At 47.6% G+C, this 27,758-nt stretch overlaps 1 protein-coding gene and 1 long non-coding RNA gene across 2 annotated transcripts; one reads left to right on the top strand and one right to left on the bottom strand.

The window, feature by feature from the left end:
• Positions 1-344: 344 nt before the first annotated feature.
• On the top strand, positions 345-13,210 carry LOC148183127 (uncharacterized). The gene is made up of 3 exons (XR_015773808.1): positions 345-648; positions 763-828; positions 11,880-13,210. It is a non-coding gene; the product is annotated as an uncharacterized LOC148183127 (long non-coding RNA).
• COTL1 (coactosin like F-actin binding protein 1) lies at positions 8,225-27,751 on the bottom strand. Its single transcript, XM_005528167.3, has 4 exons — positions 27,598-27,751; positions 27,201-27,283; positions 17,394-17,551; positions 8,225-9,559 (listed from the first exon to the last, which is right to left on the bottom strand). The coding sequence occupies exons 1-4, from the start codon at positions 27,672-27,674 to the stop codon at positions 9,449-9,451; spliced, it is 429 nt and encodes a 142-aa protein (XP_005528224.1). The 5' UTR covers positions 27,675-27,751; the 3' UTR covers positions 8,225-9,448.
• Positions 27,752-27,758: the final 7 nt, after the last annotated feature.

Here is a 27,758-nt window from a genome sequence, read left to right as displayed (position 1 = left end):
GAATTTTGTGGAATTCTTTTAGGATACAGAAAAGCATATCTTTATTTTTAACGTCTAACACGACAGAGCCAATTGTTTTGAAAACATCCTCGTCTCTAACATGTTCTTCATTAGGAGAATGTACTCCCAAACTGAAATCAGTACCAGTTTTCAGTAAACAATCCAGCATGTTCTTGCCTTGACATCTGTTGGCATAAATAATGTAGTGAAATGTGAATTTGGAGGAATTATTTGTGTATATTTGAGAAGAGTTGTAACTGGGTGGTAATTCTGGCAACCTGCTCGTGCAGGCAGAGCTGCACCCAGTTCAAATACTGAACCCAGCCAAAGGGAGCACTGTGATTATTGCTGGATCACTCTTGCAGGTCAGATTTAGAAGTTGCAACCAAATGAAAGAAAGAAGTGTCAGACTGGCACAGAAATGTCACCAGGAGCAGCCTTGGGAACAGTTAAGCCTGGGAAGGAAGTTTGCAGTGAAAGCTGTTCTGTTGTTTGTTGGGATTTACATTTCCAGTGAAGATAAACCCCAGGAGGATTTTGGCCTGTGTGAGGTGTTTGCAAGCTGGTGAAAGCAGAATGGGGAACTTGCTCCACTAAGCAGATTTTAAACTCACCAAAAAATATCTTTTTGGAACAGGAATCTAAGAGGTGTGCACTGATATTAGGGATGGTTGCATTACCTGGGCAATAATTAATTGGCAGTTGCCCTAACTGGACTCTTCTGAGCTCAGTTTGACCTTTATTCATTGTCATTTTGCCCAGGATTTGCCGTGCAGAGTGACCAGTGAGCAGCTCCTCCCCTGGCCTGGTGTGCTGCCGCAGGGATGGGTGAGTAACTCTCATTCTTTCTGCAAACAGAGATGGACTGCTGGGAGCAGTTAAAGCCTTGAATGGAAATGAGAGAAAATTGAGCAAACATTTCACTGCTTTTACTTCAGCTTTTGAGCATGGTGCCCTCCTGCCTTGAGTGAAGGCTCCTGTCTGGAGCAGGAGTGTGGCAAGAGCTCTGCAGACACTGGAGTGGCTGCTCTGCTTTGTGTGCCTCTGCTAAGTGAAGGATTTGTTGTTTCTTGCTGTTTCTCCTGTTCAGAGATTCTCAGACTCTGTTCATGTGCTGAGGGGAACACTCAGTGATGTGCAGGCAGGTTCTGAGCTGTTTGTCACGTGCCAGGAGGGCAGAGCTGGGGGGCACTGGCCAGTCCCATACCTTGTTTTAATCTGTCACTGCTCTTTCCCAGCACATCTGGAAGACTCTTTTCTACATTTCAGTCCAATATGCACTAAAATAAAACTTTCTTGGTTTCTTGCCTGGTTTACATTTAAGGGGATGAGCTTGTGCTGCTTTATTTTAATACAACGTCAGCTCTAAAATGCTTTTTCCACTGGAAGACTCCAGCTTTTCTGGCTGTGCTGAAAGTAGCATTTGTTGTAAGCCATAAACTCTACTTCAGGCAACTTAATCTATTCAAAATGGGGCTGAAAAGGAAAAAGAGCACTGCAGCAAACAAAGGCTTGTGTGTCCTTATTTAAGGCTGAGGATCCCATGGCTCTGAGAGATGAGTTTTGCCTTTGGAGCTCTCTAACACTTAAAGACATTTTTATTCCAGCTGTTTGCCCAGTCTGGAGCAGAGCTGGCTCACTTTTGCCTTGCCACTGAAAATGCATCTGAGCTCTATGAAAATGCACTTTGAATTTTGAATTTGTATTATTGTACCTGAGACAGGGAAGATACTTAAAGTTCATAAGGGAGCTGAGATCAAATCTAATCATCTGTGCACTGCAGACAATTGCATTTCCCATTTGTTAAATCCAATTGTTGGTGTTTCATTCAAGCATCTACTGAAGAGAGTTCCTGCTTTGCCTTGTAGTGAAAAGGAGAATCAGTCAATTGTTTTATTTCTTCCAGAGGTTAATCACCTTCCCTTATAAAATGTTTGTGTCTGTTTTGTTGTTTCAGTTAGTCTGTCTTCAGCCTTTTGCCACTGGTTCTTGGTCTGTCCTGCTGTGCTCAGCTACAAAACACCAGTTCAGCCCCCAGTAAAATTCATCTTCTCTCCTCACCCCCAGCCTGGGTCCCAGTTACAGCCTGGTGTCCCACCCCAGCAGGTTTTAATTGGATAAAATTGTGAGTTGAATCTCCTCTACATCCCAGGTCAGTGATTCTCAGACCATTCCTCCCCATTCTCTGCAATTAAATCAGCAGCAAAAAGTGCTCAATTTGTGACTGACTCCTCTGTGCACCCGTGTAATAATCCTCAGATAAACTGATCATGAGATTGTACTGCTTAAAGCCAGTGTTTATCTTTCCAAGCACTTAAGGCATTAGGTGTCAGTATGAGAGGAAAATGAAATGTTGGCAGAGAGTTTTCAGAAACAAACATCAACTGGAATATTAAGAGGCTTGATGCAAGGAGCAGATTTATGGTTTCATCTGACAGGTTTGAGCTCTTAAATAAGGGAGATAAAGATAATAAATGTTGTGGCATATCTGATTTACAGTTCTGATATGAGATAAGCTGACTGCTCTATACAATCACCATTGAGAATCCCTATCAAATCACTATCCATATTAAACCAGTGAGAACCCACAAGGGGGATTCTCCACAAACTTTGTGTTTTAGAAGGAAGACACAGCCAGATGCAGGATGCTTCCTGGCAAACAGCTTACAAGAGAAGGAAAGTGCTGGTTTAGGATTTAAAAATTATTTTTTTCATTCAGCCCAAAAAGTTTTTCATCAACCCTGTCATTCCAACTGAACTAAAAGTGTTAGGGGGAAAAAAGGCAAATCATTCTCAAGCAGAACGTGGTGACAGGCAGCTCATGGATGTGGAAAACAGCTTTTTGTCTGGTAGTGCAGGGAATACTGACACACAGAGATATGGGCACTGGAACCCTCCCACTGCAAAACAGACAAGAGTCACTTGGCATCTAGAAAAGAGAACAGTGCTTCTCTTACTCTTACAAGGTATTTCTAATAGCCCACAGAATAATTTGTGACTTTGTAGTAGGACTCTATTTTATGACCAAGCATTATGGTTAATTTTTGAAAAAATACCAGGAATTTTTGCATAAAACTTTAGGGATTTTTGCAGGTTTCTTGCTCTCAAGAATTGCACAAGCTTTTAGTTTTGTCTTGGTTTGGAACTGAGCAAAACTGAAACATTGTCATTTTAAGTTAAACACACTTCTGGTGCTCTTCCTTATGGTAACACACCCTTCACTGCTACATTCAAGGGGAGAGCTGGAAATTCACACTTGGCCACAGCACGCTTCAAATCTTGTCTGAGCCCTGTATGCTGCAGTCAGACTTCATCTGACTTTCCTCACGTGGAACTTTTCCAGGAATCCCGGAGAGGAGGCAGCGTTTGCACCTCTGCTCTGGGCTGATCTCGCCACAGCCCCTTGGCTCCCAGCCTCGCCCTGCTCAGCACACCCCTGAGACCTCTCTGGTTCCTGCTTTTGGCAAAACGCTTCTTCCCACGAAAACCTCGGGATTAACTTCAGTGGGACAAGATTCAACTCTTATTACTTTTAAATCATGTCACCAATATACTCACTGGAGCCTTGCCCCAGTGTAATAAAACCGAGTTTAAATTGCTGAAGGGCTCAGCTGCTGCCTCCAACAGCTGCATGGCTGTAATTTGCCAATAGGATGTATTACATCCTGATTACAGTTTCTTTTGAGTGATAGGCCAAAATTACAAGGCAGAAATGTGGCTAATCATGATAAAGGAGATAAGTCCATTCATCTCCTGCCCGTATTTAATATTTGCACAGCAGATGCTGTTTGTTCCCTTCAGCTGCCTTTCACGGAAATTTGCTCTCATTCTGAAGAAGTCTTAAGGTTAATGAAAAACTTTATTGGACATTTTGATGGTGGAGAGAGGGAGAAAGGTGAAATATCTTGGAAGGTTTCTCTTTGTTTCCCAGCCCAGATAAACTTACACAAATCACCCAACCCTTGAAAGTCAAGCAAAGTGAGCTACTCCAGTCCAGAAACAGATGAACATCTGGGAAAGATGAAGAAAACAGGGATGAAGGCCTGAGTGGGCTGTGAATGTCATTTATTGCCCTCATTCCCACCAAGCCATACACAGGCTGCAATTAAACCTCCTCTGGTGGTTTGGCTCACTGGGCCATAAAGCCAAGTCTGAGATCACAGAATCCCAAACTGGACTGAGATTGAAAGGGACCTTAAAGCTCATCCAGTTCCTCCCCTCCCATGGGCAGGGACACCTTCCACTGTCCCTGGGTGCTCCAGGCCCCATCCAGCCTGGCCTTGGACACTGCAGGGATCCAGGGGCAGCCACAGCTGAGAGCTGCAATAACACACTGCACACTTCTGGACCAGAGAGCACCCGAAAATGTGTGATTTGGGGCAGAGGAGATCTCACTTCATAGCTCAGTAAGAGATCCCCTTCCACAGGCCCTTGGCTCCAGGCTGGGGAAATCTGTGGGAGATCCCCCAGTCCCTGCTTCCAGCTCCCCCTGCTCTGTTGGAGATGCAGTGCCAGATGAGAGTCCCTGGATTTGGGCAAAGAAATGAGCCTGGAGCTGAGCTTACAGCCCCTGTCCTGCCTGGAGCTGAGCTTGCAGCCCCTGTCCTGCCTGGAGCTGAGCTTGCAGCCCTAACCCTGACTGGAGCTGAGTTTACAGCCCCTGTCCTGCCTGGAGCTGAGTTTACAGCTCCTGTCCTGACTGGAGTTGAGTTTACACCTTGAAACAATGTCCCTATTTGTGCCGTGTGGTAGAGCACTAAACTGAGCTGAACTGAGACAAATTCTAATTTATGTTGTGCTCTTGTGATATGCCAAGCGTGAGATCCCAAATGCACTACAAATAACTGATCTTGAGCTTTTGCTCTTCGTGTCTCCCAGTCTTCCTTCTGCTCCATTTTTGCCAGTTGTTTCTTGCATTATTAATTGTAAGCCCACTCCCCAAATATCCCACGTGTCCCTTCACCCCTCTCTGCTGGGTGCCCTGTTGTAAACCACTGCACCCCCTGGAGCTGGGGAGATGAGATGGGATGAGAAGGGATGAGATGGGATGAGATCCCCCTGGGATGCCCTCGGCAGAGCCTCCATAAAGCCCAGGTTGATCTGGCATTGCACAGCCCTGGGAACAGCAGGCTGTAAAACCCCTGCTCTTTCCAGGGGCCAGCCTCAGCTCTTTTCTCATCTCCAAAGGTCTCCTTCCTCCTCTGAGTGGGAATTTGCTGCTCACATGTTGCAGGCTGCTCTGACTCACTGCAGCCTGGTTTTCTCCATGCTCCAAGCACAAACTTTTCCCTGGGTACCAAAGCTTTCCCTGGTGTCCTAAACTCATCCTGGGGTGTCATCCACTCTCCCTTCCCTTCCCACATCTGCCTGCACTGCAGAAAACCCCCCAGCCAGGGCTGGCTGGAATTAACTCATCTCTTCCTGACTCTACTCAAGATTTTTGGAGGCTATTTCACCCAGCCCTGTTGCATCCTCCCTGCTACAATTGGATTCTGCATCGGATCTGCCGCACTCCTAATGGGGAGGGATAGCAAATCCTTCCGTGGTGCCAAATATAAAGCAGCCACTGATGCATTTCCATCTGTTCCTTGCCAGACACAGCCCCCAGGGCGCTGCTGGCACTGCTGACACTGTCCCAGCCCCGGGAGAGGCACAGCCACGACACGAGGGACACCACAGAACACAGCCCTCGAGCCTCTGTGCAGCAGCAGGCCCTTAGAGCCTAAGGAAAGGGCTGATAAACCAGGCCTTGAATACTAAATGGACAAAAACCAGGGCACCTGACTCCATAAAAAATGCCTTAAAAATGAAAAAAAGGGAATGAAGTCTCATATAGGGCTAGCATCAATCCCAGGGCGCAGTGTTGTGCTGTGGTAAGGGGAGGAGTGCACACAGCCAGAGCTCAAACTGCCAGGGCTGCTATTCCTGCTCCATGGTGAAAGGACCCTCCTGAACACAGATATTGTGCTCCATGAGGAACATTAGTGCAGTCTGGTTTATGTCAGTAAGTAAAAATACAATTTTCAGGCGGAATTTCTTCACTGAAAGGATTGTCAGGCGTTGGAAGTGGTGGAGTCACCATCCCTGGAATTGTTCCATGAACAGCTGGAGATGGCACTCAGTGCTCTGGTTCAGGTGACATGGTATTGTTGGGCCAAACGTTGGACTTGATGATCTTGGAATTTCCAACCCTAGTGATTCTGTGATTCCAGTCTTCCTGAAACACTCTGGGAGCTCCTGATGAGCAGTGTTACAGCAAAAATAGGCATTATCGATTCCTTCTTTGTCTCCACCACTCTGGGTTAAAATACAACCCACAGCAGAGTCCCTGATGCATCTGATCAGAGCAGCCACTCAGCTCCCCTGGGGTCTCAGAACAGAGACAAATTCCAATTTATTTTCTGTTCTTGTGATATGCCAAGCGTGAGATCCCAAACCACCACAAATAATTGATCTCAAGCTTTTGCTCTTCGAGTCCCAGCCTTTCTGCTGCTCCGTTTTTGCCAATTGTTTCTCTCATTATTAACTGTAAGCACAGAAGGAGAATGCCTGCAAACACTGTGGGGTAAGGACTTTCCCAGCCAAGCAGGAGAAGACCCCAGAGATGAGTTTTAGGCTGCAGAACAGACTGTGAGTTACCCCAGGCTTGTGCAGCCCCTGGGCCAGCTGAGCTGCTCCTACCAGCAGTGTAAAGGCTTGACACAGCACCAGTAAAGCCACTCTCCTGAAGGAAATGAAAGCCATTCCCAATACTGAAGTATAATCAACAAAGCCGTTTAATGGCTAATTCAGGTTACTCCTCAGGAATGAGAAGTACAGAGAGAACGAAACATTTAATTCTGGAAACACTTCTTGTCCCAAACTCTCCCAAGCATCCCCCCTGGGATGTGCATTCATCAGCTCGGGCTGGGTGTGTTTCCAGGACATTCTTTGTGACCAAGACAATCTTCTGTTCCACTGAGGCTCTGACAAGCAGGGACTTGATTAACTTGGCTGTTGCAGTGCTGGCAAAGGGACAGGACTGCACAAACAAGAACTCCCTGGTGGGTTTTCAGCACTGACCCAGCGAGCCCAGAGGCAGAGCAGCAGCAATGCTCCTGTGCATCTCCTCCCAGCTTTTCCCCACAAAGTTCCTCATACCATCAGCAGGGTGGTATCCCTACATAGCCTGCCTTAAAAGATTAAACTGAGGCTGGAAAAAACTGTTATTACTCTCATTCATTAGGCTACATTATTTTTTTTTTCCCCCATAAGGATTTATCCTCATAGCACAAATCAGTAATTCCTACTCATTTTTCTCATGTGTTGCTCATGCAGTGCTGCACTAGTGCCTGCAAACCTGATATTCCTGTGGTCAGCATGAGAATCCATGTGCCAGTACACCACAGAGGTTATTCAAAGAGGGAATATGGGGTTTTTCACCTTCTAAGAACTGGGTTAAGGATAACAAAGCAACCAGAGCCAGGGTAATGCCTCCACTTCCTCCATCCCTGGACCCAGCACTCCATTGGTCTTGCTGAGATGCCTTTGAAGGCTGAGAAGGCTGATTTGCCTCTGCTGAGCTCCCTCTTGAGCTCCCACCACAGCTGGTGCCGATGAATTTCTTGTGATGGTGCTGCCAGGCTTCAAAACAGGCTGAGATTTGTGCCACAGGATGTCAAATTAAAGTTTATCACTGAGCCAGTAAGGGAAAGCCTCAGAGCATCACAGGCTCTCTTCAAAGCTCCTTCCCATTAGCTTTGCCTGTCCCTGCTGTCATTCCTGTAAAAAACAACTATTTCCCTTCTTTCAGGGCAAGGTTTAGGAAGTCCTGTCCAGAATTGTAATGCCCCATGTAACCCTGTACAGGAAGCTGCAAAACTTGTCTGAAAGTGTTGATCTTGTTCCCAAATCTGTTCCTGACCTCTCTACACTTATTTTCCCTGGCTGTCAAATTCTCTTTGACCTAATTACAATTCCCACTTGGTATTTTGGCGCTGGAAATGGAGATGTAGAGCTGCTGAACAGAAAGTGTGTCAGGTGCACTGTGCTCACCTCTGCCTCTCGGAGCAGAGATGAGCAGACAAGGGCTGCAGGCACTGGGATCATTTTACATCTAAGCCAGTGTTTAATTCTCCTGACAGCCCCCAGATTGCAGGAGCTCAAAGCTTTACACCAAGGATTAAGAAACCTCCTAAATATGGGCTTATTGCAGGGAAGGTAAATGAACAACAGAGTTGCTGAGTACTGTTCTTGAAAAACATTTATTTCTGTAATGGATTTATAGCGCTGACTGCCAAGCCCCACAGTCTCTCCCAACACGTAATTCTGGGGACAGTCACTTTTGATGGAGAAACAAAAGCCATACAAAGAAGCCCCCACAAACAGTTTGGTGCCAAACTGAGCCCAGGTTCTCTCTGGGCCTCTGCTGATGAATATTTAACCCCAGCTGGGATGGAGCTGCCCTGCTCCATCTCTTGGTCCCAGCTGGAGGATGTTCACTGCCAAAGACCCCAAAGAACTGAAGATGTTGTGTTTAACTGCAAAATAACCTGGGGGGAGACGGGCAGGGCAGGATTCAGCAGCTGCTATTTTTTTCAGACATCATTGAAAAAGGAAATCTATGCATTTCAGTTTCACCTCCTGAGCCCCAGCATTAGGAAAGTCAAATACAAACCCAGAGACCCACATACACAAAACAGTGACCAAGTGTCCAGACATTTCTAAGCCCCTCAGTTTACTGTGCTGTGATACCTCCAAAAAGCAACAAAACCCACTTTAGGATTGTGGTGGATCTTATTTTTAAGAGGGAGGGACAGAGATGCAGCACAGAGCATAGCAACTGTCAAGCAACGTTTAAGGCAAATTTATTCCCATTTATCAGGAGTCAAAGAATTTTTTTTTGTTTGTTGGCTTTGTCGTTTAAGCTGTTAGATAACATCTCAGCTGGACATTTCTGCTTAGATGATTTAATCAAAGATTGAGGGAAGTCATCTCAAGCTGAGCCTAGAACAGCAAATAATGTTATTCCCAAGAATATCAGTCAGAATAGATTTTTCAAAAATTAAAGTAATCAATGTTCAGAGCTCCCCCAAAACTTTCTTCCCTCAGAGACCATGTTGAGCCCAAGTAAAACACACAGACATGAAGAAGGACACAGTGGCAAGCCTCTACAAACACAGGGCTGAATAGGACCAAAGCAGAGCCAAACCTAAATTCCACAGGTGCGAGAACATGGACAGAGTTATGAGTAAAAAAAGGGGGGAAAAAAAGAAAAACAGAGCCCCAGAGAGGAATGTTTCATGAGAGAGAATGAAAATAAAAATCCACTGTACGCAAAAAAGGGAGTTCTTAGGTGCAGCCACAGAAAGCTGGGGAGTTCAGTTGCCTCATCTCTCAGGTGTGTTAGTTTGTTGTGCCTTTGCCCTCCCTTTGAGATCCAGGTGATGGTGCCAGGAGGTTCCTGCCTTTACTCAGTCTGTGCATCATAATTAGCCCCCCCTGCTTTCTTCAGCTCATTCTTGATGTAATCCTCATCCAGCTCTTTGTGGTCACTGATCACAAATTCTTTGGCAAAGTTCTGCAAGAGAGAAAGAAAGAGCCAGTTAAAAAAGGGGGATATTTTCTGCATAGCTGAATGAAGATGGGTTATCCAACTCCCCTGGGTGTCTGGATACACTGATCTCCTGTGGCTGGGATGAGACAGAGGGCTAGTGAAGCAAAACCCAACACTTAACCTGGAAAAATGTTATGTATTTACTCCCAGAGCCACTGGCTGCAGGACCCAGTGCAGGTGCAGCAGCTCTTCCTGGAGATGCACAGGCCAGGTTAGGTCAAGCTCCCTAAGCAGTATGTGAACTAAAACACCTCAAATTATTGACCTCCTGACCGCCACTGACCCTCAGCATAATCTTGGGCAAGTCACTAATCCTCTCTGTGCCCTTTTTAGGGCCCCTTCTCCTAAAACCAGAGCAGCACAGTGTCACACCTGCCAGCAGCGGGGAGAGTGCCTCTCTGGGACACTGAGAGCACAGGACTGCTGCCAGGAGCACACACAGTGCATTTAGTGCCTCCTGCCCTCATCTCCAGCTGTGGCCAAAGCCAGGACACTGCCCCAGACACTGCTGCTGCTGCTCACAGGCTCTGCCCCGCGCTTTGTGACCTCTGAGGACACGCTGCTGAATGCACTCGTGTGCTCAGGGCAGCTTTCTGCCTGCTGGAGAGCTCTCTGCAGCTCCTGGGAGCTGGGCAAACCCCGGGCAGCGTGCTGGGATGTGAGGCTGTGAACACACAAAACCCTTCTGCCAGCAGAATGGGATCCCAGGGTGTCTTTAGGGCTCTTTTCAGAGCAGTGGCACCTCGGGGATTTTTTCCCTTGTGGGGGCTGTCCCTCCTGCCTCCCAGCAGGGCTGGCACAGCATCCATATGTGTGCACAGCCATTTCACAAACAGGCTGCTTGCTTTAGCATTTTCCTCCCCTTCCTAACCACAGCTGAGAACACTGCAGGAGTCTCCCTTCCCCCAAGCCCACAGAGCTTTAGCCAGCATGACAAGCACAAGCATCCATTGCTCTCCACCAAAAACATGAATTAAAATCCCAGCAGCTTCGCTTTTGATGCCTGGGGAAATCTGCGATGCCTGAGCCCCGGGGCAGCGAGCTCCCCGAAAGGTGATGGGGGAAGGAGGCACCGCTCTGGGAGAGCTGCAGGCACCTTGTGTGGGTCCCCTGGCACTGGGACAGCCCTGGCACAAGGGGAAGGGGGGGTCTCATTGGCTTCAGACTCTCAGCCACGGCAGAGCTCTTTATCTGGCAGCATCTCAAGGGTCTCCGTTTGGGATCGGAGCCGGGTACAGGAGGGGGTGGAGGAGGATGCAGAGGGAAAGAGCCTCAGCACCTCTTTCATGTGCTGGGAGAAATGGAATGGAGAGGAAAACAGCTCCTCCTCCCCCTGCTGTGGCTGCACAGCTCCAGGAGCCTGGTGTGCCCTGCTCTGGCTGATGGGCAGCTGCACAAAGCGCAGGGAATAACAAGCCTGATCCACTGCTCGGCTTTCTGGCCGTGAGGACAGCACAGGCACTCAGCCACACCTTGGCAGAGTCCAGGGAAAATGGGAAAGACTTCGCTGCTTTTTAGAGAAAAACAAATCCTTTTTTTTTTTTTTTTTTCTCCTGAGATGGGAATAAAGAGGCAAACTGCCCAAACCATCAGATTTAGTCATGCTCACGAGTGTCCTACTTCCAGGTCTCCAGGGTGAGATCGCTGCAAAGCTCAGCTCTTGCTAAAACCAGCTCCAGGATTTTCAGCTGTTTGATGCTCACTGAGGTTTTGAGCTGAGCCCTTTCAATTCCTTTTCTGTGGTACCATGTTTAACAAATTTGCCTCACCTTGGGAAGCAGATTACCCAGGACTACCTGATTTCAGGGTGAGTCTTTGCCCTGCTTTCGTGAGAACTGAGGCAGGTCCATAAAACCATTTCTGAGAGGGATTCCATGAAAAATGTATTTTATAAATGTGGGGAGGGCTTTCTTCAATACCCGCTCTGCAGAATCCAGCTGATTCTGAAATTAAAACTGCAAGTGCACTCATGCCCAAACGGAGGAGAATTAATTACATGTGCCACAAAGTAAATATAATTACTCAGCCTTCTCAACTAGACACTTGTCCAGATGACTCCTGGGTGATGATCCGTGGGCATCAGCCACGATTTCACATCAGCACCACCAAGACACCTTGCAAGGAATGAACAGTATCCCCCTTGCAGTGGCCAGATGGGTTCTGCTCCCAGCCACTCTTAAATATCCTCTTAGCTGACTGGGCCACCTCTTGTGCCAGATTTGTACCCTCAGAGTGCAATCTGGGTCACTGCTATTAATAACTGTGTTTTATTCTGTTCTCTCAGGGTGCACCTCAGTTCCTGACAGCGGCTCTTACCCAGCACGGTGTCTCCTCAAGCCTGGCCCCAAGGAGGGAAGATGCTTTTGGTGAGTTTTGTGCCTGGAATTTCTGATTTTAACATCCTGCTTGACCTTCTCCAGCCACAGCCTCCCTCATCACTCTGAATTTACTGTCTGAGCTCTCTGGGGCTGAGCTTTTGTTCAGGGTGCAAATCCTGAGGCACAGTGCATAACTCTGATGCTTGGGCCCTTGATTTGCTGACATGTGTCTTCATCTTACATCCTCCACTTCCTTTTCCCTTCTCCTCCCCACAACTCCAGGCTTTCTACAACCACAGCAAGCCCTGCCAGTGAATTCTAGCCTTTGTCTTCACCCCAGTCACCAGCAGCCTCCAGATAACAAAAACAATGATGCCATTTATCTTTATCACTCTCACAGCACAACAGTGAGCACAGTCTCTTTGCTTTGCCTCTCAGATCAGTGAACAGGACACAGAAATGCTGAGGTTCACTCGTGGCTCTCCAGTGCACCTCTCTGACACCAGCTCCTCTTTGTGCCTGAGCAGCAAAGGATCACAATTTTGGGATTCCATCCCCCCCTGTCAACCATGCAGGAGCAAAGAAGGAGCCTGCATCCCTCCCTGGGAAGCATGAAATCTGTGCAGAAAGCTCGATCCTTCTCTTCCAGCCAGCTAAAAGGGGGAAAAAAAAGGGTGGAATAGATTTTCTTCCTCTTCCAAGCCCTGAATGTTTAGCATATGGGCCATAAAATTTCCCTAAGTTGCCCAAGGGAAAATCTGTGTGGTGCAGATATTGTACCAAACTAGGTCTGCAGAGGCCCTTATAAATCCCAGCCAGGGAAACCTGAAGCCAGGAGTAAAACCCTTGTGTAGTTTACAGACACTTGGGTTCTCAGCAGCTACAGATGGTGCCAGGTAGCTGAGCAGCTTCTTGCCATTTTTTTATTTTATTTTGACTGGGGCTTGGAGCAGCTTCTGCTGATGTTCAGAACCCTCAGTTCTACTGTGCTTAATGTCAGCACTCCCATGGTCCCCCCATCCTCAGTGCAGATGCAGAACAGAGGAGATGACATCTCCCAGGTTTCTTTTCCAGCGTGGTCTGAGTCCCAGGCCTACAGCAAACCTGCTCCTGCTCTCAGCTGTCAGACTCCAAGCTCAGCAAAAACCCTCTCTTCAAATCTACTCCCTGCCAATTTTACATGGACCAGTTCCAGACACTGAGAGAAGCCAGTCCAAACCTCTGGCAAACACTTGTCTCAGCGCTGGGAGCTGCATTTCAGCTGCTCTGCAAATTCTCCCTGTCTGGGCTCCATCCCACTGGAAGAGTCACAAGTCTGTGTGTCAGACACAGGGCAATGAGGAGCTGCTGATTCTGACCCTCTTCTCTAGACTGGGAGTTCTTGTGAATCCAAATCCATTTGGTATGGTCATTATAGTAAACCAGAACAGGAAAAACAGTCAAAAAGCAGAATTTAGTTTGCCTTCCCAGCAGGATCTCACTCACCCTCATGAGTAACTCTCAAAGCCACCGTGACATAGCTGCTCCCTGTGAGTTTGATTTCCTGACTGCCTCTAACAAAGCTATTAAACCTTCTGGTTTAATTTAGCTATTTAATCTTCTGGTCAGGACTCTGTACTGATACGAGAAAACCAAAGCACATACAGGGAATTCTGTGTGATCAGGGACCCCATCAGTGGGTGCTCCCTCCTGGGACCCATCATCAGTGCAGTGAGGAATCCAGAGGAAAAGGGAAAGGTAAGCAAAAAGAATATCTGGGTGTGAGCTGCAAAGCAGGAACTCAGTAGAGCTGTTGACATCATGACAGCCAGATGAATTCCTCACCAAAAATAATGATGAATAAAATGCCTTGAATATTTGCTCACAGAAACAGAGCTGTTTTACCCTGAATATGAATTAGGGAAATAACAGAGCACATGACTTTGTGGGGGAAGGAGTGCTGATGAGAACAGAAAAGAGTCAAAATCCATGGAAAATCAGACAAACTGGCAAAGGCTGGGCAGTCCCTTTGCTGGGAGAGTCCTGCAGGACATGAGTTCAGTCCTGTCAGGAAAAAGACCCCTGCCTAAGGAAGAGTTAAAATCTCCTGGTAGGAAATGCAGCCATGAAGGGCACGGAGTTCACAGAGAGGAAGGAACACTCAGAGGAAAACCAACTCCTGTTTCCAGTTCCTTGGTGTTTACATCAAAACCATCCCATTTCAGCACTCCCTGTGCCTGGGCTCATCCTGTGGGGTCTGGTGGCCAAAGTGCCGTGGGGTGGCTCTGTGTACACATCTGCCAGGTCACCCTGGGCACAAGGTGACACACGGCTCCTGCTGCTGCCAAACAGATGCAGCCTGGCAGAAGTCACTGCTCCATAAATTCCCACTTGTTTAGATTTTTCTAGGGATAGGTTTAGGCTCCACCCCAGAAACGATCTCCCAAACATCTTAAACAACCGCCTGCAATGGGAAATTTTGTGCCTCTTCTTCCCCCATTAGATCTGTCCTTGGCATGGAGAGAAGCCCAGTGGATAAAAGATGGAATTGTGCGTCCCCCCACTCCCTGTCTCCATTTGCACAGCAGTCTCACACAGCAAGGCTTAGCCAGACCCTTAAGAAGACACAGATAAATACTTGTTCCCCATCCTGGCCTTACTTCTAATTTGCTCCCAGCTGAACTACTTGGACCAGGCTGCAGGCTTGAGCCAAGATTTCCAGCTGAGTTAAGGAGGAAAGGATGGAAAAATAAATGGATGTGGGGAAAAAAAAATAAAAATGCTCCTGATAGTTCCTTAAATGGATTTTTATACAATCCAAAAGAAATACAATAAACCCAAAACCCATTTTCCAACAACATTAAAGAGGAAATAAGCGTAGGTCCACATGGGGCCAGAAGACCTGACTCTCATCTAGCAGAGATCAGAAAACTACAGCTATTTGTAGCAGATGAGATCCATCCCTGTCATTTTACAGTTATTACAGCTAAAAATCAATTGTCCTTTCTTCCTGAGAGGTTTTCTGGCAACCTCCTGCACTCACTATCAGCACTGCTTCCCAAGCCACCTCCCCACGGATTTCACAGCACCTGCTCCCCCTTCCAAGGGAGGAACACAAAAGCCAGGGCAGCCCAGTTCCTCTCTCTGCTTCCTAATATTTCATCCCTTTGCTCATAATCCACTCCTCACCAGTTAATGTCCCTTGTGTTTTCCTCATGGCAGGTGCTTCTGGGAGCCCATTAAGGATCCCTGCATGGCATCCTCTTTATCCCAGGGCTGGCAGGAGGTGCCTGGGCTGGCTGGCTTTCACTTTGTCTCACAGGAGCAGCAGCATTTCATGGTGTTTGTTCAGCTCTGAGAGCTCAGCCCCAGCTCACCAGCATGGCACAGGAAATAAAGCAGGCATGCCCTCACACTTTGGTCTTAAATAAAGACCCACAGCTGCTTTGGCAAATGGAACAAGATGGTGAGAGCCCTTCAGGTTTTACTGAGGGCTCTCAGAGTGAGGAGCTGCTCTTCTGGAATCCCAGCTTGTTCCTTGTGTGGATCAGAGCTGTACAAAAAACCTCCTTGTGCCACCTTTCCACAGGGTCCAGCTGCAGAGAGCCCAGCCACACCTACATCCTGCTCAGGGACCAAAAACCTCCCTTCTTAGGGAGGTTTGTTTTTTTTTTTATTCCAAATGATGAACCAGCACTGACTCAGATTTGTAGTTTATCATTACAGAAAAAAAAAACCCAAGCATATTTATGTATAACTAAGTACAACTCACATCTCAAATAATCTCTGTAAAAAACATAAGATTGAGAATGTGCCTGAAGGTCAAGGGAGCTACTAAGAGCAATTTCACTAAGTATTTCCCTAAGAGTGAAATAGCTTTGGGATAAATTCTCTCCATTAGATTTCAGTTGGATTTTCTTGTCCTTGTTTATTTTGACAGATTATCTGCAAGGTCACAGGCATAAAAAGAAGAAAATAGTTCTGCTTTTATCTCACTCCACTCAGAGGGATTCAGTTGCATATCAAGAACAATTCAAAATACTTGTCATGATAATTTCTTCTGGACAGGAGATCACCATTGCTGTGACGTTCAGAAATGCTTTGCAGGGGTTTATAGACAAGGTTGCTCAGTAAAAGTGCATCAAGCACCAGTTGTATTGGTTTTTATTTTAGTACAGACTAATTGGAATATGAAAGCTTTTAAGTAACAGCCAAGAATGGTTAATGCTCCACCAGATTATTAACTTGTACAGACTACTAATCAAAGATGAAGCAAGTGAAATTGCAAATTATATGTAACAGACCTAGGGACAGATCTGAGCACAGTGCTCAGGAATGCTGTTCAACTCAACAGGAATACATTGTCTAAACCAATTTTAAAGAAAATCTTGGGCTTAGTGACTCACGTAAGAGTCATTCTTTAATACTCTATAATTTCATCTTCAGCTACTATTACAGTTTCAGCTGCTTCCCATGAGCAGAAACTTGCTTTCCTATCTCTCAGGTGTCATTCTGGAAGTTTCTTTGGAGAACAGACCCCTCTGAGTCGTTGTCATTCTGAAAGATAAACCAGAGTTTATCTTCTGGAAGGACAGGAATGTGTTGTCTTCTTCATTCTTCTTATCAAAATGTAATCTTCTGTATCATATAAACTACCAGAGAGTTGAGGGGGGCTTCATTCTCACCCTTCACAGTGTCCTGTTGGGAGATTTCTTTACAGAGGCAAGAGCTCAGTTATTGAGGGAGATGAATTTAATCATCAGCCTGTCCTCCAAGAGCATAAACAAAACCATTTCCAAGGCTCTGGTGAGCCGGTTCTATGTTCCATTGGAAGAGAAAATCCTGCTTTAAATACTTCTCCAGAAGAAACATCCCATGCATCAGCATCCTCTCCATCACAGCCAGGTTTCAGCTCTGGTTCTGTGCAGCCTCCCTGGAGTCACTTCTCTGCTGTCTGTTGTTTGTTCTCACTTGGACTGAGCACATTTCTCTTTCCCCTGTTACACCCAAGGCCAAACAAAGCCTGTTCACATCTAGTTAGCCATTAAGAGTTAGTTAATTGGTACAATAGGGACTTCAGACTTTGGGTGATTAACTCCACAAATTCACTGGGCAAAGACAAAAGGCCTCCAGAGAAGTTTAAACAAGGGTGTGGGTTTTCCTGTTTAATTTTACCTGCTTAATACTGCTCATGATCATTCAGTGCGGGATTGTTTCCATATGAAGGAAGGGGATGTGAGACATCTCAGGGGTGACAAGGAGGGGAGTGCATAAATTCCCTCCTCATGAAATAGCTAAGGCAGCCTTAAGCTCAAAAGGTGCTTCTTTATGCCTGAGTGCTCCAAGGGCAGATGTTAAGGAATAGGAAACTGTCTTCTTTTTCAAAGGATTAACTCCTAAATTGGAGGATGAGCCAATCCTTCCCTCTCCCTCCCTCCTGCTGGTGTTTGTACAGAAACAGCGATGGGAGCTGCTGGGCAGGAGCATAAGGAAGAGGTTACCTGTACTACTTCCTTGACCAGAGTCTTGTCAGTCCCAGTTTTGGCTCTCTGCAGGCCACTGACATCCTCTCCAATCCAGGTGATGAGGGCAAACTTGACTCTCTTGCTCATGGCATCGCCGGTGGTGAATCGGACAAAGCCGAACAATCGCACATCATCTGCGGAGGCAAAAAGGGACAAACTGATTAAAACCAGGAGCATCCATGCCTTCCCCTTTTCCAGGGGGAGTCTATTGCTGGCAAACACCAAGGCAAGGCACTGATGCCGTGATTTGGGAATCAGGGGGCAGTACAGGGCTCTGCTCACACACCCTGTGCTAGCAAGGTGTGCTTTGCCTGTGTTAGCCTCCTCTGGGTTCTATGAGTTACTGGGAGGAAACTGGCTGTGCTGGACACCCCACATCACAGTGGAAATGGCTAAAATACAGTCAGCAGGCAGGTCAAGAGCACAGAGCTAACCCCAGTTACACATTCAGCCAAATGATTCATCTGTAGGTCTGGTGAAGGAGGGAGGAAAGTGATACCCTGGTGTCTCTTACAGAATAGCAGGATTAGGGTCACATTTTATAACATTACCAGAAACTGGCCATTGTGCAAATCTGATCTTTCTCCCTCCTTCCATCCATTTCTGGCTCACTTGTAGTAGGAGTTTACAAGAAGGAAGGGAGGAAAAGGAGGAAAAGAAAAATCTGCAATTACTTGCCCAGGTGTGTTTTTCTACTCCTTCCAAAGCCCTGGAGGGAAAAGTCCTGGATTTTAGAACTGTGCTGATCTTTGTTTCACAGCAGGTTTGTGCTGCATCACACCAAACTAATTCAGCCTGGCCATATGTGTGACAGCCTTGTAGACTTTTATCTCAGAGAGCTCTTTCCTCCATCTCCTGGTGACTCACAGAGCCGGGCTGGAAGCCTTCCTGATCAGGAGCACCGTCCCCCTGCATCCCCAGGCTCCAAGGGATGCTGGAGCCTCCCACCAGGAGGGGCAGAAAGCAGAGAAGATGGACACTTGTGCAATTGTGGAATATTCCTAATCATCCTAATCAATTCTTCATCTCTCAGAGGTTACTCGAGGCCCTTGAAGGGAGGTGACTCAAACCAGAAGAACAAACCTGCTGTTTGAGCAGACTCCTGGTAATCCTGGCACACTTGTTGTGACCAGTTCAACGTGCCTCAGAGGGATTTGCAGGGTTGATTAATTGCCAGGTGAAAACGTGGGCTCCAGGTGTAGGAATGGCTGCCAACATCCCCAGCACGCTCCACGAGCAGCCAGGACAGCCCCAAGAGCTCTGGAGACAGGGGAGAAGCAGCTCTAAATCGCTCATCCCCAGAAAATAAGCTGCTAGAAATCTGTCTTTAAAAAAAAAAATAAAATTGGGATATTCTTCACAAGCTGACGTATCTCAGAGCTTCTTTAATGCTTTGATTTGCCAAAGTGTGGACAAAGACAAACTCCCCTTGGTAAAAGAGAAGACTTTTTTAAATCTGAAAAAAAATCTGCCTCTGCTCTCCCTGTTTCGTTCACCCTGATCTTTTTTATTTTTTGGTCACTGACTGAGTAATACTGGGCAAACTGGAAAATGGATGTAGGGAGGTGTGTGAGCCAGTGCAGTGTCCAGAACAAAATCCTCTGAAGATTTCAAAGTTGAAACAAAGAGAAAGATCTTATTCAGAAGAAAAATCCAGATGGATCTTTGGAAGGAGAGAAAGAGTCGTGTATCAACAATGCAGGCAAACAAAACTTCTCTCTCAGTTACCCTGCTACTGTAAGTGTAAGAAATGCACGTGGAGACTCCTGATTCTGACAGTAAATCCTCTTCCCAAGATTGATTAGAACCACAAATGAAGCGACAGCCAGGAAATACCCAAGGTGAAGCGAGACAGTAAATCCCCTAACGTTACAATTAACAGATCCAGGAGCAAGCCTTGCTTCCCCAGCTCTGACAGCAAAGGAGGCCACGCTCTGCCCAGAATTGCTCTGTGAAAATTGCTCTGTGCTCCCAGAAAATCCTCTGGGAACAGTCTGGGAAGGCCCTTTAATGTCATGGAGTGCTCCTGCACTGCAATGGTGTCTCTGCCCTTCCCACGGAGCCCTGGGTCCCACCTTGAGCCTGCAGGCTTTCATCCCTGCCCCTTGTAACAAAGGCTGTCACAGAGCCATGGGATATAAATATATACATATATACACTGGGATGCAAATATGTCACTGGGTATATAATAATATACCCAGATTATAAATATCTTTATAATTAAGATAATAGAAAAATATAATAAATGTGAAAAAACATTGCTTTTTCATAGCAGCACAGAGAGGAAGTTCCAGGGATGCCCCATGCCTGGAAGTGTCCAAGGCAAGGTTGGATGGGGCTTGGAGCAACCTGGGACAATGGAAGGTGTCCCTGCCCATGGCAGGGGGAGTGGAACAAAATGATGTTTGAGGCCCCTTCCAGCACAAACCATTCTGGGATTCTGTGAATTTGTCTGTCAGAATAATTTCAAATTTACATGAACCCACAGCTCACTGGCAGCAGGATTTGCTTCTCAGCAGAACTTCCAGTGCTGGCCCATCCTGGTTAAAGCAGCTCTGTGACACTAAAGAGAGCCAAATCCAGCAATTCCAGCTTTTATCCATGAGATCACCTGAGCATGAACAACTCTTACTTCACCGTGTTGAGTTCCAGTAAGTTTAATGAGCAGCTGAGGTTGGACTGGGGCTCTGAGTCACCTCTTGGGCAGACTTTTGTGCTGCTCCACTTGTGGGGGCTTGAAGGGGTCCCACCCCAGCTGGGTCCTGTCTCCTCCTGTCTCCCCATGGAGTTTTTATCCCTCCTGGAGGCAGAGCAGGCTCTTCAGCTGCCACAGCTCTCAGCCCAGGCTGTTTGGCACAAATGTGATGCCCCAGCTCGCTGTGCCGTGTGAATGGCACTGCACACAAAGCCGAATCGCAGCCCTGAGCAATTAACATCTCTCTGTTCCTAAAAGGGCATCAGGGATGGATGGAGAGGTTTTCAGCTCAGCCTGGGTATAAGCCTCTCCAACTGCAGGTCAAAATCCCCGAGCAGAAGTGGCTGGGTTTCACAATTAGTCTGAAGCGTGTTCGGAGTGATAAGGGGATCAAAACGCAAGTTCTTCCCTACTCCCAGATTTCCTCTTTCACAGTTAATCAGTTCTGCCCTGCCAGATCGACTCCCCACGCTGGAAGTCATCAATGCCATCAGTGCCAATTCCCTGAGAAATCTCAAGGCATTACCATCCACCACCCACTCCTCACACAAAACCCCTCCTGGTGGATTTAGGAGCTTGCTGGGAGTGAGGGGAGCAGAACAAATCAGGGAGAGGCAGCGTAGATTCCCCTGAAAGAGGAAATCCTGCCCAGGGCTGTGCAACCCCTTTCCCAACCACTGAGACATGAATTTCAGGGCAGAGAGAAGTGAATAACTGACCTGGGGAGAATGGAAATAGCAGCTTTGAGATTGCACAAGATGCAAGCAGCAGAAATTAACAATGTTAATTCAATTAATACCACGACTCCTTTCACAATGGCTGGACAAACAATGAGCAGCTCAATGAATACCTTAACGAGCATCACTTGGTATTTCTCTCCAAACTCTTTGTTTATCACTAAGGCAGGATTTTCCAAATATACTGATGAAGCTGCCCTTGGCTGTCAACAAAGCTCGATGCCAAACTACAGAGATTTCCTTCATGGTATCCTTCCCTTTTTCTACCTCCACTCAAGTGCTTTGGTTCAGCTGCACTGAAAAATTTCCCCATTAGGTTAAAATGCAGTGAGTCATCAGTAAAAGATAATAACTGCAGGAAAGAAATACCCTGTCAAACCCTCACGGTTCCCAGGCTGAGGGCTCTGAATGGCCAAGGCAGAGATGTGCCACGATAAAATCACAGCTCCCAGCCTCACCTGCCTGCTGAATCAAGGTCACAGGCAGCAAGGCAGGTGATGGCCTGACCCGCTTTTGTCTTCTGTCCAACATGAATTACTACAGCACGTGACAGGTTCCACGAAGATTTAATTTGTTTGCTTCAATTGAATTAATTTTAGATTAATTTGTCAATTTTCCACCTCTTCAGTCAGCCTCGTGATCACGCGGCTACAAGTGCAGACAGAAACGTTCCCTACCTCTTCCTACACTGCTTTTTCCTCTTAAACCCAGCACAAATCCCACAGATCTCGTGCAGGGCTGCCTTGCTCCACCCCAACATGTTCATTAATGTGAATTAATCCCAGATGTGGCTGACCCCAGGGCCACCCCAGGGCCACCCCAGGGCTTTGCTGGGGCACCAAACCTTCTCCAGGTGACTCGGGGTGGCTGCTGTGAGTGCAGGGACACGAGTGCACGGGGAAAATGACCCCACAGTCATTTCACACCCCTTCTCTGCTCCAGTGAAGCACCAGGGGGCTGCTGGTACCCCAGTGACAGTCACGGCTTCTCTCCTGACCTGGGGGGACACTGGGGGCAGAGTGGGAGCAGAAGGGGACCCAAGTCTCCCCTGAAGGGAGGAATGGTGGTGTTGGTTGGCCAGAAGGCAGGCCCCAAAACAAAGGGCAGGCAAAAAGTACAAAGCTCTTCTTCCCCTGCTCCTGTGCCCCCCACGGGAGCACAAAGGCAGAGCCACAACCAGGACATTTTAATTAAACATCACAAAAACAAGGAGCTGCTGAGTTACTCCCACCAAGATCAGTGAGAATATTCCCCAAACCCACAGGCTGTCCCAGCCTGGGCTCCAGCTGGTGGCCAGGAGAGCGCTGTGACCCTGCCAGGAGCACTCCTCACAGGCAGGGAGGGCACAGGGGCACGGTGACAAATTCCATAAGCCACCCGTGGCCCCAGGTCTTCCTTTAAATAGCCAGTAAGGGAAAGCAGGAGAGATGAACACTGAGGAGGAAAAACAAAAGCAGTAGGAGATTGATTTACAAGGCCCATTTTAGCAACTTAAGATGCAGCCAAATGCAGATAAGCACCTATCTCATTATATGTCCTCGTGTGTTTTTACAAATCTTTCCTACAACCGCAGGTGCCAATGTAACCTTGGTGATCTCTCAACTCACAGCTCCTGCATTTTTAATGTGCAGCCCAGGCTTTCTGGGACAATTGGTCTAAACCCCAAAAAAACTTGTATTTTTATTAGGAGCCAATTCTATTTCTATTTTCTAATACTTTATGTCAACCCCCAAATTATTTTATAGGGGATTTAATTCAGACCAAAGATTTTCTGTTCTTCCTGCTGCTGAATGCCCAGTGTGGTTTTGGGCTGATCTTTTCAGACACATGAATAACTATCCCATTTCATGCTGTCATTGCAATTATTTATCTGGACTGGGGCTTTCCAAATAAAAGGCTCATTATTTCTTTTGTCAGAGATGCATTGAAAACAGCTGTTCACATATGGCATGGGGTGGGGTGGGGGGGAAATACAGTCTTCCCACCACTCCATTGCTTAATGGCAGAATACACATTAAAAAAAATGAAATTAAACCACAGACAGAGCCAATGTGATGCTCTGCTGCTTCATAATACAGACACTGAGGTGATGTCCAGGGCAGTCAGGTACAACAGACACACACAAAAGTTCCACAGGATGTCATTTCACTTGTAACTCATTCCACTCTTCTCAGCAGCAGCATCACCAGCCCAGTTATAAGACGTTGAAATTAAAAACATTTAAAAAAAAAATCCTAAGAGCTGTCACATCCTTCCATACAATAACCTTCAACTCTTTATCTCTTTCTGGCTCCAAATGCACCAGCTCAGCTGCTTTTTTTCAAAGTGTACTGATGGCACGTCGTGCTAACCACCAAATTAATGCTTCCTCTGGAGCCAGGCCATCTGCAGAGGCAAGAGCTGGAACTGGGAAGTAAAATGGATCAGAAGCCTTGAATTAAGTCCTTGTTTAATGCAGAGGTAATCTGTGCTGTTAAGCCCAACCAAAACAGTCCTCAGCCAGAAGACACAGGGGGTGTCTACAGAGTGTTTAATGACCCTGACACAGGGAATGTCCTCGACTTTGGGCTCCAGACCCTCTGGGTCAGACAAGGGCCAGCACAGGCAGGACATTGGCCATGGGGCAGGACTGCAAGAGGAAGAGCCCCCAGCAGCCACGTTCCCAGTCACACAAGGATGTGCCAGGGGCTTAAACCAACCTCCCTGGCTTTACTTTGGGATGGGCTGGAGGAGAGGTGCTCACACGCAGGGGGCTGGCCTTTGGAGGACAGAGAAGATGAATTCCTGGCTCTACAGCAGGGTCTGGTCCTCCCAGGCAGTGTTTGAGTTGTCTTGAGACAAACAGACCTTGACAGCAGCAGCACGACAGCGACTGACGCACAGAAGTCCAGGGTTCGGGCTGGGTTTGCAGCATCACCCCAGGACCCTGAACAAAGGGCCACTGAAGAAACTCTTCTTCCCATGTTTCCTTCCTCTAAGAGTGGCAATTGCTGACCCCAGACGGGGATGGGAAAAGCAGGATAGTTTAGTGATGCTGTTTGTTAAACCTTTCTGATCCTACACAAAGCTTAGTGCAGACCTAAGGAAGAAAAGTCCCCCACAGCAGATCTGTAGGATGCAGGTCTGATGTGGGACGTGTCTCTGAGAGTTCAGCACAGGAGGAATGAGCCCACAGCAGGGGCAGCAGCAGCTCCTGGCTCAGGGCATGGGCCCCACTGCCCCAGCTCAGCAGCTCTGCCACGTGTGCTCCTCCACAGCCCCAGAGCAGGGCTGGGAGTGTGCAGAGCTGCTTTCTGCTACGGCCTCCCTCAACTGCTACTTCCTCTAAAAGAAGCAATTTCAGTTTCCCTCCTTTCCCTTTGTCCCCAGCCACTCTGGTTCCCCGAGGAGGTTTGCAGAGTCAGTGATGGGCATGGAAAGGGTTATGGACAGGGGGGAAAAAAGCAAAAATACAGCCCTGTTACCAAGAGCCCCTTCCAGCCCCCTGACCTCTGTCCCTGCACAAGGCAGGACATCCACCACAGGCAAACATCTTCCAAACTGGTACCAAAGCCCTTCCCTGTGCCAGAGCCACAGGAATCAGCACACAGGGACCCGCCCAAAGCCAGAGCAATGTGTACCACTTGATTTAATAAGAATGGTTCTTAAAGAAAGGAGGCACAGGGATGTTTGCAGCTCAGAAACAGCTGGTGAAGAAGGTGGAACAGAGCGAGCTCTGACGGTGACTCTCTGCACGCTGAGATTTGCAATCCCAGCTCCTGCTCTCACCTCCAGCCACCAAATGATGCTCAGCTTCTACCAGAGGCAGCTGCAGCACTTTGTGGCTTTCAGGGCAGTGTTTCTCACACAACAGGAATTCAAAACAAGATAGTTTATTCTGATATCAAGGTTTTTTAAACTTTTCATCTCATTTTCTGAAGCTGTTTGCATTGGTAGCAGCTCTTCTCCCCTCCAGTGAAATGTAAAAGGAGATGGAAGAGACCAGGAGAAAAGAGATGTAGCATCAAGAGGAAATAACGTTTAACAGCATTTCCCACCCCTTGCTACTCTTCTATACTGACTTTGTTTCAGTAGAAGTATTCCAACCAACTCTACTACTTTCTTCCAGATGGGAAGGAAAGCTCCAACTTCACTGCTGGCACAAGGTTTGATTCCTGACTATTCCAGCAGGCCAGGTGAAGGTTTCTGCACAAATGGAGGCTCCAAAACTTGCATCTCTTCCTTTCCCAATTGCAGCAAACTCGTGGGTGGAGGAAGATCCTTTTCAGCTCTCAGCCAAGGAGCAGGCACCTCAATTTGCCTTTTTTTTTAAAGCCTCCAACAGCTGTGCTCCAGAGGTGGCTCTGGCCCTGGTCTGCCAGGGAGCAGCCCTCAGCAGCTGCATGCCAAGGGAAAGTGAAAGAAGGGAAAGGGAGCAATGGAGCAGCTCTAAGGAATTTATCTCCCCATTAAAGGGTAGCAATTAGCCACAGCCTACCCCACAAGTGCCCTTTACTTAACTCTTCCCTTACTGGGCTTATTTCTAAAATATAGGATATTTCCATTTTTTTTCCCTGCAAAAATGTTTCAGTATTGGGTTCAGCATGGTTTGAACACCATGTTTATAAACCCTGTTATGCACACAGATGTGGCCACACTCGAGAGTGCAGTGTGTGCCCCCACTCTTTGTCATCCTCATCCTATCCAGCCCAGCTCGTGCCCAAGCTCTGCCAAAGCCCCTCTGCCTTCTCAGCCACTCCAGAAAAGGGTTCCTTTCACCACAGAACGGAGGAGAGGAAGTTCTTAAGGGGGTCCCATCCAGAAAAAAAACATTAAAAATCAGCTCAGACAAAAAGAAAGACATGGACAGTATAAAGGCAAGGAGAGAAAATAAATGGGGACAGTTTCCCTGCAAGCCTCAGGTGTCTGGAGACATGGGGGATGCTCAGTTATCTTGGCCAGGAGAGGAGACAGAGAGCATGGTACTCAGATCCTGAAGTCGCTGACCTCCCAAGGGAGCAATTAACTGCTGCCATGAACTTCCAAAGTGCTGAACCCAGGGATTCCCTGGATTCCAGGTAATTGCTTTTCCCTTCTGTTGCCCACTGAAGAGAGTTGAGTGGGAAGGAGCTCCTGCAGTGCAGTGATCAGCTCTTCTGACACCAACCACAACAGGACCGTACTCAGTTCTGAGTTTTCCCTGCAGGTTCTCAAGAAAGCTGGAAACGAGTGGCTGCGTTGATCTCAGTGAGACCCCACTGCCAACATCAGAGCAGAGCCTAAATCATCTTCATTTCACGGCTCCTTTCCAAGGACTAAGATACACTTTTCTCCTGTGATTGATCAGACCTGTCCCACCCTCAGTTCCGTTCCTGGGAATTCTCTCCTTCCCCTCCATAAAGCACAGCCAAGCCCTGGGGACAGGCACTGCTGTTTCCCTGAGATGTTCCTGGGAACTGCCCCACCTTCAGAGGGCAGAGACTGCTCAACACAATTCCTCCACAGTTCAGACACGGAATTCTGAAAATACAGGTGAATCATAGCATTTGACTGCACTTGATGCTGGCTGAATGAGGAAGGCTTCTTATAATCCAGTATTATTAAAAAATAATATCTCACCTCACTTGGTGACATTGTTAACTAGCAGCCAAGACAGGAGAAAAACAGAGATAAAAATCAAAACTCGCTTTTGTGAAACTCATCAAAAGTCACGACCAGACGAAGTTAAACACTCCTCAATTCATTTTCATTTCCCCCAGGCTTTGTTCCTGCCCTGAATGTTCCACAGCCGGCAGCTCAACAATCGAGTGCCACGTTTAAACCTGGAGCCGCAACAGTTGCGGTTGTGCAAGGCCACATCTGCGATTGTTTGCAGGGCTGTATTGTTCCAGCCCGGCTTCGCCATGACCACCCTCTGCTCAGGTTTCGTGCTCCTAAAAATCCCCAGCAAGCCTTCCACCTGCAGCCACTGTAGCGTTGTGATTTTCAGAAGAATTTTATAAGTGTTTCATTCTCAACGATCTGTATGACCGCATCTTTCTAGCCACAACTCGGTTTTGCTCTGAAATTGCGTTGCCAAACAAGGCGGCCGGTGCTTATCACGCGTTTTATCTGGTTTATAACCGAGCTCTGAAAGGTTGTGCAAAGAGGGGAGAAAGAGCCCGAAGGACTTTAAGTCTAAGGGTGAGACAAAGGACCCGCTGGACTATGGACTTGAGGGAGTTGCACTCTGTGGAGCTGGAAACGCGATCCTGCAGGACAGGGCGGGCACGGGGAAGCAGCAGCACTAATCCCGATTTTCCCAAGTTTCCTCCCATCCTTTGCCCCTCGGGAAGGGTGGAAAGGGGCCGAAGCATCCGAGACGGAGCTTACCTGTGCACTTCCTTTTAAAGGCTTCATAGTCTACCCCTTGGTCTCCAGGGACGATTGTAGAGCCATTGTACTTAAACGTCACCCTTCGAGGAGGGAAAAGACAAGGGGAATAACAGAGTTAAAAGTCACCTTTCCGGATGGAGGAAAGGAAAGGGGAATAAAGTCACCCTTTGGAATGGCGGAAGGGAAGGCGAAGAATACACTGAACACTCACAGTCTTTAGGAGAGAAGGGAGTGGATGGGGAAGAATAGATTGTAAAAAAAACCATCCTTTAGGAAGACGGGAAGAGGAGAAGGGGGCAAGGTCTGTGGAAGTCACCCTTTGGGGAGCGGGGACAGAGGACGGGGAATCCCAGCGCGCCGCTGCCCGTCCGGGGGGATGCCGGGGGCCACCTACCAGTTCACCTCGGTGGCATCGTCCCTGACGAGGTTGTACGCCTCCCTGCACGCCTCCTTGTCGATTTTGGTGGCCATGGGGGCGAAGGGGAGGGGGGCAGCGCGGAGCGGCGCGGAGCTGGGGGGGCCGCGGCCGCCGCTGCTGCCGCTGGGCGCTGAGCG

Source organism: Pseudopodoces humilis, chromosome 14 (genome assembly GCF_049639895.1).
Source record: "Pseudopodoces humilis isolate 2021_Gansu_Grassland_sample_001 chromosome 14, ASM4963989v1, whole genome shotgun sequence".
In the NCBI taxonomy this organism is placed as follows: Eukaryota; Metazoa; Chordata; class Aves; order Passeriformes; family Paridae; genus Pseudopodoces; species Pseudopodoces humilis.
The sequence above is the reverse complement of the archived record's forward strand: the minus strand, read 5'-3'. Positions and strand labels throughout refer to the sequence as shown.